This window comes from Podarcis filfolensis (assembly GCF_964270895.1).
Source record: "Podarcis filfolensis genome assembly, chromosome: 5".
Lineage (NCBI taxonomy): Eukaryota > Metazoa > Chordata > Lepidosauria > Squamata > Lacertidae > Podarcis > Podarcis filfolensis.
Window position 1 is genome coordinate 59,088,793 of NC_139608.1, and position 14,422 is coordinate 59,103,214.

Consider the following 14,422-nt stretch of genomic DNA (forward strand, 5'->3'; position numbering starts at 1 on the left):
TGTGTCTTAGTGATGCAGCTGCCTATTGGTTTTAGAGGATCTTGGTCAATTGAACCTCAGTGGAACCATCTCCCACCACCCTAAGACCTCATGGATATTCACAGATGTTGGTAGCTGGCTGGTTAGATAACTGCATGTGATGGGTGAATCCTCCTCCTCCAACCACCTGTTCATGAGTTACTCACAGTTTGAAGCATGAGCAGTGTCCTGGCCCTGATGTCACATCCCTTGGTTAACACTGACCTCCAACATCCATATGTTCAGCACAGTCATCCTATGTGGCTCACACATAGGATCTCATTTGCAATGTATGCAAGGCATGGAAGTCAGGAGCAGGATTAGCCTACAGATGCAATCTCAGAAGTGGAGCCAGGAGTTCAGCTTGATTCAAATTGTGAATGCCCTGCACAGGAACAGGGCTCAACAGGCTTGTTTATCTGCTCTCTGAGCCAAGAGGGAGAAAGAGGAGCTGGAATCCAAGTGGTGAGCCCAACAGAGGAAACTGGAGCAATTAATAGCTATTGCTAGCTATTGCAGCTATATTTTATACAGGAATGTCAGTGTCTTTCCAGGCTTAGCTAGCACTTGGGAGTCTGCCTGGACCACATGCCCTCTTCCTAGATCACACACCTTACTAGCCCTGCTCTGCATCCTTCTTGAGTGCTTTTGGCTATTTGGAACGTGTCCTTGAACTGTCTCCTTGCCTTTCGCTTGCCTAGACGGAATATGGAGAAGAGTTTGTCTCAGAGAGAGAGAGAGAGAGAGAGAGAGAGCAATTTTTGTGTTGCTGAAATGTAGCCTACTGCACAAAGGTAAGAACCACATCTGTTGCTGTGTCCACTTTTTCTACTGGCAGAAGGATGCCCAAAAGAGGATGCAGGCCTTGGGCTGAAAAATGTTCCTCACCCCTGATTCATAGCTACTACACTGAACAGCTTCGGTGCTGGGAAACTGCTGTATGAAGGAGTGGGGCTCAAACAATCATTTTCTTGATTTACAGCAACTCTGTACATCTTAAGATCCATCAAGTCTGATGCAGTTCATCAGCCAGGTGATTGATAACCTCCCGTTTTTGAAATTTGAGGCCAAACACACAGAAAACCAGGTTGCAATACTTGGCTGGTGAGCTGCATTGGCAGTTCCTGCTCCTTAATTTGGGATCTGCAGAGTTCTTTCCCTTTTTTTTTTTGATACAAATATTGCTTTATAAAGCATTTTTTTAAAAAAAAAAAAATCAGACCAATATGGAAGAAGACATTAAGATGGAAAACTGAACATGATAGGGGAAAACAAAAGGTAGGAATCTATCTGTTTTGGTTTCTCATGTCTTTGCAGTAGGCTGGAACTAAAAAAAAATCACAAACATTTGCTAGCATTTTAGCGCACATTTCTCCAACATTATTATTTTATTTTATTTTGCAATTTTGTCTAAAATACTTTTGCCATTTCCCTCAATATAATGAGTCTTTGTTTTCAGCAATATATGCATTTTTACGACATTTTCCCCTATCACATATATTTTTATGCCAGTTTTTTGGTTGGAGAAATAAATCACAACATTTGGAGAAGTGCAAATTTTGAAGGAGAGCTGAATTTCCATGTGTGTGTTGATTCAGGAAGTGTGAATTACAAAAGTTCAAACAAAATGTGAACTGGTCTCCCCCACCCCTAGCAAAAAGAAGAAAGAATAGCTAAAGGCAGTTAGGAAAATGACACCAGAGTGGGGTGTGTGGGGTCTGTGTGGGAAGATATAGAGGAAATGACCTATGATTGACAGATAAGGAAAAACAGGAGTGGGAGAAATGCTGACATTTGTCTGTTCCCAGCAAGATGCTCTGAAATCTGTCCAGATTACATCTCTGTTTCAATTGCTTCCTGATAACAATGCCACCTTTCAGACTTGAATAACTGATATCTGGATCCTGAAACTCAAATAATATATACTGTCTCCTAGGCATGATGACATCCATCTTGATACATTTCTTGGTAGCATTCATTTAATGTAAATTTTAAGTTATATGTGGCCAAGAAATGCCTTGCTCTACATGGATCCAGGAAATTATTTAAAGATGTCCATCTCAGGCTCTGCGGAATGTACTGAAATCCAAAGTCGTGCCCTCCAAGCATTGGCAGAGAAAATTATGCACATTTATTTCACAAAAAGCAAACAACGGTTTAGGGACACTGCAACGGGAGGATGTCCAATAAAAGAAGCGCTTTTGTGGAGCCATCAAAATAAACATCTCTTCAAAATATTCAAAATCACCTTTCGCATGTAGGTTCCTTAAATTTGTTCCATTTCATTGCTGCAGATAATACCACTCCTAAAAGACGAATGTTTTTAGCATTTCAAAATTCAGAACACATTGACGATGTTGTGGCATTAATTTCTCCAGTGAAATACACACTATTGTGACAGAGTGGCAGTCCAACTGACGGGTAATCTCCAGCAACTGGGAAAAGACTAAATACCCATCAAAACATATGCAAGGAAAAGACAGACACTGTATGCATTAAATTGGTGCAGCTGGAGAGTATTGTAAGCAGTCAGCGGTCCACACATACACTTCTACTTTCTTGACATCCTTTGCAGTCATAATGCAATGCCTGAAACAGTTGCCTCTCTTTAACAAGAGGAAGGGATGCAGAATTCTGTCCTGGGCCTGTTGTTGTCCAACATGTTTATAATTGGCTTGGATGAAGGTGTTGATGGATCATCCAATTTGTGGATGACACCAAACTGGGGTGTGTCTCTGCGTGTGGCCAATACTGCTGCAGCTGTATTCCATGTATGAACCAGCTGATATATAATGAAACCTAGATGCTTGTGGCCCCAATGAACAGTGCAGCAATAAGAAATATGGCTAATTCCATACCAACAAATTCCAACAATAAACTTGTGGAACTGGAAAAACTACTGTTGAGGAGCCAAACAGGGTTACCAACGTCCAGAACTTCCCAGACATACCCTGCATTTGGCCCTCATAAAAAACATTTGGGTGGAAATCTCTGAAATGTCTGGGAAAATGTGGACGTGTGGCAGCCCATGTTGGAAGTGTAAATTTCCTCGAATTTCTTTTAAAATAACTCAACAACTTTTGTGTCCGAATTTTCACTTTTTGAAATATGGCAACCCTACACTAACCACTTTTTTCCCCAAAGGAACTTAATTAGTGTGAATGTCTCCACCCCCCTCTACGCCTTTATTCGTTTAAATTACTTGTAAGCCACTCTTCATTGTTCACACAATCCCAGCTCAAGGAACAACACTGAATTGCAGTGAAACAATAAGTCACTTAAATACAACTCAATATGAAATCAAACAATATACTAACAAAAATGGCAGCCCCAGAACACTAATCAAATCAAATTATATTCCCACCCACTAACCTGCAGACAAAAATAAAAGCTCAAACACTGACCATTCCTACAAACATTCTAACCCAAAAGTCAGTCACATCAACCCGGGATAAACCAGCCAAATGAGAAGGGTAACAACAACAGCAGCAGCCAATTGAGGGGCACCAAAATTTAACCCCTATGGGTTGAGATAGATGCCTGAAGAGGGCTATTGAAGACAGGAGTGCCTGGCATGCTTTGGTCCATGGGGTCATGAAGAGTCAGACACGACTAAGCAACAACAAATTTCACATGAGGTGACATTGAAAACCAATTATTACTATTTAATGAAGTGGTATATAAATCTTGCCAAATAAATAAATAAAAATATGCTAATGCTCCAAAAGGCAATATCACCCTCTGATGCAATGGTCTGGAACAAAATATGTAAAAATGTATCTGATTTGTATATATTTTGGATCCCTTGTTGTGTGCAACCACGATACATTCAGCACCATTTACAAATATTTCTGTTAAAAGGGCTTTTTAATTTATTACTGTGGCATTTATTGCTGTGGGAAAGTATCTGGTTGAAAAATATGCAAATATGCAACATATGCTGTAGCAGTATAACCAGGAGAGCGAAACAGAAACACACCTGTTAATGTCTGATCCACCAAATTGGTTGCCATGAATGTCACAGCTGGTGAAGAGATAGCCGCTACCCTGGTGACTTGAGTTGGCATCAGAGGAGTCATTCGGGTATCCATCCTAGAAGCAGCACCTGCATGCAAACCCATAATGAGCACATTACTAATCTGGTTACTTCTCCCCCTTCTTTTTTTTTTTTTAACTTTGGGCATCATCAGATGCTGTTAGCAATTACTATTTCTTGGCAAATATTTTACAACACAGTTATAATATTTACATGAATACATTTCTTGAAAAATAAATAAACCCACTTCATTTTTACTCCCATCTTGCTATAAAAAATACATCCAATCTGAGGAGTCCTCACTGAATAGCGGGAAAAGGAGCCAGTGGAAGGGATGCAGAATAGTTTCAGAAATAGATGAGGGGGTTTAGAAAGGACATTCTCCAGTTTAGAACTCCCAAATCTATCCCACCTTTGAATTTCAGCTTAGTAACAATAACAGTAATTTATTATTATTTCTACCCCACCCATCTGTCTGGGTTTCCTCAGCCATTCTGGGTGGCTTTCAACAGAACATTAAAAACAGAATAAAACTTCAAACATTAAAAACTTCCCTAAGCAGGGCTGCCTTCAGATGTCTTCTAAAAGTCAGATAGTTGTTTATTTCCTTGACATCTGATGGGAGGGTGTTCCACAAGGCGGTCGCCACTACCAAGAAGGCCCTCTGTCTGGTTCCCTGAAACCTCACTTCTCACAGTGAGGTAACTGCCAGAAGGCCCTCGGAACTGGACCTCAGCATCCGGGCTGAACGATGGGGGTGGAGACGCTCTTTCAGGTATACTGGGCCGAGGCCGTTAAGCTAATAATGGTTTGGCACCAGCCATCTCATCTTTGTCAATTTTGCTCTTACCACCACCATCACAGTCACCACCAATGGGGCCAAAAGACAGGACCAATCTTCATTTCCAATAATAGTCAATGCTGCTCAAGTTTTTAATTCAGGCATTTCATGACTCAGCTTGGTTATAGATGTGTGCTTACTCCACCCTCAGCAGGTGTTTTTTTCCTTTGAGCTTGAAGGCAGATTGAAAATGGCATATCCTCCAGAATAATCCACATGCCAGAATATAGAATCCTATCTGTGCAAATAAATCCACTTCTAACAATGTGGCAAAGCATGAAGATCCAGGATCCAGACTGGGAAGGCTTGATATTCAGTGGGTAGCATAGCAACAGGCAAGGAACTAGTTGAACCCTCAAACCAATGTTGTCATTTAGTATCCTCTTTCTTTATCTTTGCACACCCATGGGTGCACAAAACATTCATTTATTAATTCATTTAGAAGAATGATAAAATGCTCAATTAAAAGAAAAATTATTCAACCGATGTACAAATAAAATTGAAAATAAAACAAAGCTGAAATCCACATTCCACTAAAAACAAAAAAAATACCTAGAACCATCATAATTCAATTCAAAACAAAGGTAAATGTATAAAAACACAATTAAAGACCAAAAATCATTAAAATAGCTATCTATTGAAATTTGTTGCAGGGTTTCACGTATGTTGGCTTCTGTAAATCAACTGCTCTCAATGCAGACTTCGTGTTTTTAATCAATTAAAAAAGTACTTGTGCAAACCACTGTGTATTATAGTGGCAGATTACCACAGCATCCTTTTATGGGTCAATGGCTGCATTAATTTCCATGGATGGCGGGGGTTCATCCATTCATTCATTCTGTTTGTATGCCACTTTTCCACACACAAAAATCATGTCGAAAGATGCATACAACAAAGAAACTGGGATGCATTTCAAACCAACACTACAAAAAAAAATTTCCTAGTAACATAGCAAATCAACAGTGCAGTAACAATTTCCTAATAACATAGCAAAGCAAAAATTGAGTAACATAAAAACCATAGTTCAGTACTATACATATAACAACATGCAGCACCCAGGAGCAAAAATAGCAAGGCAGCTTCACAGTTTCACTTTAGTCCTCCCCTCCCATGATGTTGCTCGCAGTCCTTCTCCTGCAAGAGCTTTTTATCAGGCTTCCAAGAGGAAAGGGTAGGGCAGCTGGAAGCCCCCCTTCCATGTTGCTGCTCTAGGATAGTGTTCTAGCTGCATTGGTTAAAAACCTGTCCATACTCTCTGGCATTGGATTGCCCAGTTTTCCACCAACAAACCCCACAAAGGGGGGGGGAGCAGTGCCTTCTTCCTCTTCCTGTCAGCAACTTCAGTGCTGTGGTGATGAGAGCAATAAGTTTCTGATTCCCTCTCCCTTCCCCCCAAATCTAGAAACCAGTTTTAGGGGTAGAGAGGAGGGGTGGGGGAGAAAACGGTGCAGACCGGAATGAATTTCACAGGGCTTTTGATGGTTTCTAATAACATGCACCAATACACCACGGTCTTCTAAGGATCACTTCAAACATGTGTCCATACCGGCAGCTGCTACTGGAGTAGAAACATTTCGAGCAATTGGGCTATTTTAGATGGTGAATCCAATCCAGATATTATGGTTTGCTGTGAGGATTGCTGCCTTGCTACGGATGGAGGGGAGAGGAAGGTTACTCCTATTTCTCAAGGAGATCCACATGAAGAAATAAAACAGGTGAAGCTTATCCTGCTACAGGGGGCAGGGGGAAGAATTTCATCTCAGTTACTGAAGTGTCAGGAACAGCAACTGGGGATAGGGAGCTTGCAATCCCAGCTGGCACACAGAAACATTTTTTCCCCATCCTCCACTGGAAGTGAGCAACATCCAAATCAGTTCTGAATGAGGGGAAATGGGAGAAGGGAAAACTCTCCCAACTCTTCCTAAGAATTTTAGAATAAAAATAAATTGATCTGCTTCCTTCTCCCCAAACTCCACCCCATAAATTTGAGCACTGGTCAGCTTTAAAACACACATACCTGGCACCAACAGTCCAGTATTTACTGCTTTCCCCATTTTTTATTTTTTTACCGTGCCTTTTAAATGCATTGATTCTTATAGGATCAATTACATTTTCACAGGACAAGCCTGGAATTCAGGCTATAAACCAGCACTGTATCTAGCCTCTTATGAGATGAAGACAGGTTTAAAAAGGGGAGGAAGAGATATCATAAATCATTTTACTACTGCTTAGGTGTGTGTTTTTTTAGACTCCATCATTTACGGCAGTAGAAATGGGAAAACATATGTAAAGCCCAGAAATGCAACAAATGCAAGAAAGATACATAGGACTAACAAGAAATAACAAATAAAGGGATAGAGAACTGTAGGCTAATCTAAGTGGCTGTTATGTGCGACCGACCCAGCTGTGCTCCCTAAATCTGCCTTTGTTCTATGGATACCATGAGCATCATTTGATGAGAAGTAGCAACACCCCCCCAACACACCCTAGTAGATTGTGGCACAGGTGAATACTAAGGCTCTCAGTCACAACTGTGTTTGTATGTATGGGCTCATACCAATAACAAACTTAGTTGGTCTTTAAGGTGCTACTGGAAGGATTTTTATTATTTTGTTTCGACTGCGGCAGACCAACACAGCTACCTACCTGTAACCAGTCACAACTATGGTTAGGTTGTATACATGTTCCTGTCTACTCTGCACCAAGTATCCTCCTGCTGTTGGTTTGGGAAACAATGCAGACATGTCATTATCCACAGTTCATCTATCTTGTATCTATACTGTCATTTCTTATGGTACATTTCCTTCAAGCCAACTTTAATTCAAATTGAAGGAAAGAACAACCTAGTTGCGTTTAAAATTGGTAACGTGTCTACAAGCCTTGGTGTTAACAAGCAAGGTGTATTTCCACTTGCTACAAAAAGCTAATAAGATAGTTTCATAAGCACCACCAATGATATTACAGATAGGCCTAAATGATGATTTCATGCTCACTCCTTAATATCCTTGTGTTCCCCAGAAGAGTTTTAATTATTGCCTGTAGACGATCTAAGCCAAAGGTTTTCAAAACTCATTTAGAGCGGACAAATCTATGGAAAAGAAAGGGAACAGGGCTATATAAGCCTGTGGCATGGATAAAAGGTTGTAGAAGACAAATCCATGGAAGCAAAAACGATTTGCCCCAAACAGGAGGCTGCCTCTTAGCAGTGTTAGCAATGGAGAGTCGCAAAGCTGCACATGTAACACTGACTGGGACACTGGAGGCAAGTAGAGTTCATGCTTTATTCATCACTCATCAAAACAACATGAAACCGAGGCTGGAAATGTCAGGAACTTGATCCCACAGTCTCAGGGTGATTAATATAATGATCCTGCTTCTCTCTGCAGCAGTTTTTACTTCATGTGGTGCTGGAATTCAGAGGAGGGCCTGAGAAGGACAATGGTGCAATGGGAGACAGATGAAGGAACAATATGTAGGACCCAAGGCAGAGAAGGGCTTTACAGAGAAGCACCAGCAGCTTGAACTGAACCCAAAAGGATAACGGAAACCATTGGATGAATCGGCTTGCACCATCCCAAATCCAGAAACATGTAAGATGAAGATCCTACTGGATCAGGCCAATGGCCCATCTAGTCCAGCATCAGGTTCTCACAGTGGCCAACTGGATGCCTGTGGGAAACCTGCAAGCAGGATCCAAACATAAGACTACTCTCCCTTCCTTTGGTTTCCAGCAACTGGTATTCAGAGAACTGCCGTCCCCTGGGGAGGGAGGCAAGGGCCAAATGCAAGGCTACAACCAGCAGTTGCTTCAGACACCTTATAAACACATATAAGATTGGGAGAGTCACACACATAAAACATGATCCAAATTTCTATTTCTATTTGCTTTTATGTTTTTATACTGTTGTTTCATCGGTTATAGGTTTTTTGTTTTTGTTTTAATGGATATTGTTTTTATAGAGCATTTCAGGAACGCTTTTGAACGGGTAAATGAATAAGTAAGTGGTTTTCAGTTCTTCCATGAGAGGGTGGGCTGGAAGGTAATGGTGCCACTCATTGTTTATATGGGTTGAAAGGGTACTCTCCCTTTCATTATACTAACGTACTGTTCTGCGCTTAGGAACAGATAACATACTGGAAATTTTATAGCACTACTTTATGCTTCTGAAAGGGTTACACTGTCTTTTCAAGTTATGTCAAACTGTTTCTCTTATTCAGACAAACTCTGCCACATCTTGCTTCATTTCTGTAAAGCCTTCTGTTCTGTTCTTTTCTTTTTTTTACAGCTGGGTATATTAACATAAGCCTTGCCATTCTCATTGTGTGTATGCTTGTGTGAAAATTAACTTACAGTTTGCATCTACAGCCCATTTAAGTATATATTTTTAAATTTTCCATGTATGGATAAAGTCCAACTGCTTGATTTAAGTATACCTTATGCTCACCCAATATGCTTGATTGATTTAGAGCAATCATAACCTTTCAGGAATAAATATTTGCACACTTTAGCGCTACACGAACATAAAAAAGCAATCTCTACAATAGATTGCTTTAGAATTCAAATGCTAAATAAGCACTAAGGATTTGGCTTAATGTCATAATGTAAGAGAAGCGTTCAGAATGAAGTGAATATAACCCGGAGGGCTGAAATTATATCTAAGCATAATCCATAAAAGTCCTAACTATAAACCAAGCAATCAGGGTGCTTTTTTATTATTATAAACTTTAGGCCAATTTTCTTGTTGTGATTACTTCCCTGCCATTTCGTATCGTTGAATGTAAAAGGAGACTGCTTGATAACTGACTCATAGCCTTTTAAGAAATAACTCCCATCTCCTTTGACAATATTTCAATATGCACTTTGTTATATGAGTTGCAGTCTGTGCTAAAAATGCAACCAGCATTGTATGTTCTCTTTTATAAAACTAAGGTTTAACAGCAACCACCTTTTCAACTGAGCACTGGCTGAGGCTATGTTGGTTCTAACCAGGGCTTCTTTCTAGCAGCAGCCAAGACATGGGCAGGCAGTGGCACTTCCTTGAGCTCCTGACAGCCGAGTGAGGAGGCAGCAGCAGGAGGCAGTGGAGAGGTTGCAAGTGCATCAACATGAGCAATGGATTGGCTCCACTGGGGCATTTGCACTGTGCCAACCTCCCCTCTGTCTCGCCCCTGACCCTCTTGGCAAGTAGCAGAACTCAGCAGTCAGGAGAAGCACCACTGCCCATCACATTTGCTGCTTCTGCCTTTACCCCCACAATGTATAACTTCCCTCACCCCAGCTTCTCTCACCACTATTTAATCTCTCTAGGCTTCCATGTGGGAGTGAACAGCTGATGCACAGTAACTGTTATTCTTTATTATTATTCTGTTTATGTACGGTTTAGTACCTAAATAGGCTTCTACAGTGGTTTACAGGTACAAAAACCAATTACACAGGCATTAAAATATAAACCGTAATCAAAATACCCACAATCCCATTCAAACAGAAAAGCAAAACAATTAAAGCAGGAGACCCGGGGTCAAAAGATCAGGGGGTTTGCCTGTGCAAACAGGTGTGTTTTCAAAATCCTCTTAATAATCGCAGGATGGCTCTGTCAATGTTGGTTTCTGCCGTTCACAACTCAGGACAGGCATTTAAAGAGCCTTTTGCTTATATGTCACAGCTAGGGGGAACAGTGTCTTGAGCTGTGCACTAGTGTATTGGGCAGGGGACTTTGGGACTAGAAGTTATATTTAGCTCAGTGGTGAAGCACACACACACTGCATTCAGAAGTTCTCTGGATCCATTAGTTGGTGTCTCCAGTAAAAGGTAGAAGGAATCAGGTGATGTGGGTCTGGTCCTCTGTGTGAGACTCTGGAGAGCTGCTGCCACTCAGACACCAGGACGGCAGATCAATGATCTGACCCTACTAGCTTTATATGTTCATATGTTCCAGATGGCAAGCTTTTGAGGGATGAGTTTCAACCCTGAACCTTCAATTGTCTACCTGTTCTTCTGCTTTCAGTGGCATTATTTGGGCAAGTGAGATTATAGCATATAATATTAAAGCCTAATACCCTATATAAATGACTGTGTAATTGTGCTTTAATGCTTTTTTCAAAGATGAAGACCCATATAGTAATATGATTCAGCCCAAATTCTGTGAATCTGGCATGCTAGTGGAAGGACTCCCGCTGAGGCAAAGGAGCCTTCCCTCCTCTAATCTCCTAAATCCACTTGGAGTGTCAGGAAAACCCCCAAGAACATTGCATGAGGGGTGAATCTTTCTGTCTCGCCAGCAGAAATGCTTGAGCTAAGGGAACGATCAGAAGATCTTCATCTTATTCTTAATCTGAATAAACCGGAGTTTTTTTAGGAAACTGGAACAAATTTTACTGGAGTTAGAGTGTAACAAGACGATATTATTGGGAGATTTCAATGGAGTGCCAAAACCAGAAATAGACAGACAATTAGAAAAGAAAAAACGTAACCAAGGGAAACTGCCAAGATCCTTTAATAATTTGGAGGAAAATTTAGATTTAATAGACATCTGGAGATACAAACACCCAATAGAGAAGCAATTCACTTTCTTTTCAGAGCCACATAAGAGCTGGGGCAGAATTGATCAAATCTGGGTCTCAAGGGAACTTACATTAAGAACTATAAAGTGTGAAATCCAACCTAGAACCCTCTCTGATCATAACCCGATAGTTTTCGAAATAAAAGGCATATCACAGGGTGGGTTCAGATGGAGAATGAATGAAAATCTATTGGAGAGTGAAGATGTTGTTGAAAAAGCCAAAGCCAGCTTAAAAGATTATTTCAGCCTGAATCTTAATAAAGAAACAAGTATGGACATAGTCTGGGACGCCAGTAAGGCAGTTTTAAGAGGGCTTTTTATTCAGCAAAACACCTATAAGAGGAAAGTAAGAGAACAAAAGAAAGAGGAAATTCTTAGCCAGCTAAGAGTATGTGAGAAAAAATTAACAACAAATCTGAAAGATGAACAAAACATACAAATAATAAAAATGTTACAAACACAGTATTCAATGTTAACAAGTCAAGAAATTGAATGGAAAATTAAATTAATGAAACAAAAATACTTCGAGTCAGCTAACAAAACAGGTAAACTATTAGCTTGGCAATTGCGAAGAAGGCAAAAACAAAACGTGATAAACAAGATAAAAATAGAGGAGCAATTGATAGAAGACCCAAAAGAAATAAAGGAAAATTTCCTCAAATTCTATGAGAAGTTGAACAAAAAAGAAGACGAAGAAACAACCCGAATACAAAAATATCTAGAAGATTACTGCGGGAAGACCATAACAGAGGAAGAAAGAATTCAATTAAATAACCCCATAAAAGCAGAAGAAATCCAAGAAGCGATAAGGAAAATGAAACCAGGGAAAGCCCCAGGACCGGACGAATTATCAGCTAAATATTATAAAGTATTAGAAAACCAACTAACGCCAGTGCTATGTGACATCATGAACAACATATTAAGAGGAGGAAGGGAACCAGAGACATGGAAAGAGGCTCACATTACGAAGATCCCGAAACCAGACACGGATAAATTAAATATTAAAAACTACAGACCCATATCACTATTAAATAATGATTATAAAATCTTCGCGGAGGTGATGGCAAGCAGACTTTAAAAATGTCTAGTAAATCTAATACATAAAGATCAAGCAGGATTCCTTCCAAATAGGTTACTTAAAGATAATGTAAGGCATACCATAAACATCACTGAATATTTGGAATGTAAGAATGAAGTACCTGCGGCGCTGATTTTCATCGATGCCGAAAAGGCATTCGACAATGTTTCATGGCAGTTCCTACTAAAAAGTATGGAGAAAGCAGGGCTAGAGGGTGAGTTTATGGAAGGAATAAAAGCAATCTATTTGAATCAATCTGCTAAACTGATTATAAACAACAATCTAACAACTTCATTTAAAATTGAAAAAGGAACAAGACAGGGATGCCCTCTATCCCCGCTTTTATTCATTATGGTACTAGAGGTAATCACGAATAAAATAAGAGTAACACCAGAGATTCGAGGGATCAAAATAGGAACGAAAGAATACAAACTAAAAGCGTACGCAGATGATTTGATGTTATCCTTAGAAAATCCGCAAAAAAGTGTTAGTAAGGCCTTGGAGATCTTAGAAGAATTTGGCAAGCTATCCGGTTTCAAATTAAATAAATTAAAGACAAAAATGTTGACTAAAAATTTGGAAAAGATGAAAGAGAAAAATTGGAGATACAGAATGGAATTAAGGTGGCAAAAAAAAAAAGTATCTGGGAATTTGGCTAACTACAAAAAACATAAATTTAATTCAGGATAATTATCTTACAACATGGAAGGAGATTAAAAAAGATCTAGATACGTGGAACAGAGTGAAACTTTCGTGGACGGGAAGGATGGCGGCAATAAAAATGAACATACTCCCAAGAATGTTATTTTTGTTTCAAAATATCCCAGTGATTAGAGGCTCCAAAATGTTTACAGATTGGCAAAAAACTCTTTCGAAATTTATATGGCAAGGGAAAAGACCGAGAATTAGATTTAAACTTCTTACAGATCGGAAAGAAAGAGGGGGATTCTCGGTACCTAATCTGAAATTATATTTCGAGGCCTCCTGCCTCTGTTGGATCAAAGATTGGATTAATTTGTAAAACACTGACCTGCTAGACCTAGAAGGCTTCAACAATAGATTCGGTTGGCATGCCTATTTGTGGCTAAATAAAGAAAAGGTACACAAAGGTTTTTCAAACCATATTATTAGAGGGCCACTATATGAAGTTTGGGAGAAAAATAAAAAACTTTTAGAATGGAAAACACCCTGGTGGTTATCGCCAATCGACATTTTAACTACCAAAAAAGCAAATATGGAAGGAGAAAGATTGACCTATGAAGACCTACTGATAAGATCAGAAAGCGGATGGAAGATGAGAACATATGAGGAGTTGAAAGACAAATTAACAGGCTGGCTGCAATTCCATCAAATAAATGCAGCATGGAAGGAAGATAAAAAAGTAGGGATGAACGAGAAAAAATCTAAATTCCAGATAGAAATAATTGAAGGTAAATCCAAGTTATTATCCAAAATGTACAACATATTATTAGAATGGGACACCAAAGATGAAGAAATAAAGGAGGTCATGACAAAATGGGCAATTGATTTGGGATACAATATAGAATATGATAAGTGGTTGAAATTATGGACTAGTGGAATGAAATTCACGGCATGTGTCATACTCAGGGAAAATTTGGAAAAGATGATGTATAGGTGGTACATCACACCGGCAAAATTAGGGAAAATGTATAAAACAGGAAATAAGGCCTGCTGGAAGTGTAAAATCAAAGAAGGCAATTTCTACCATATGTGGTGGACATGCGAAGAAATGAAGAAATTTTGGGAACTTATTTATAATGAGTTAAAAAAATATTTAAATACACTTTCCCCAAAAGACCAGAGGCCTTGCTACTAGGAATAATTGGGGATGAAATTAAAAAAGAAGATAAGACATTATTCCAGTATGC

At 39.5% G+C, this 14,422-nt stretch overlaps 1 protein-coding gene across 2 annotated transcripts in view; it reads right to left on the reverse strand.

Annotated features, from left to right (window-relative positions):
* TCERG1L (transcription elongation regulator 1 like) overlaps positions 1–14,422 on the reverse strand; it is a 165,493-nt gene that overhangs the window by 52,487 nt on the left and 98,584 nt on the right. For both annotated transcript variants that reach the window (XM_083616958.1, XM_083616957.1), the window contains exon 5: positions 3,998–4,123. In XM_083616958.1, coding sequence (XP_083473084.1) covers positions 3,998–4,123 — 126 coding nt within the window. The remainder of the gene's footprint in view (positions 1–3,997; positions 4,124–14,422) is intronic.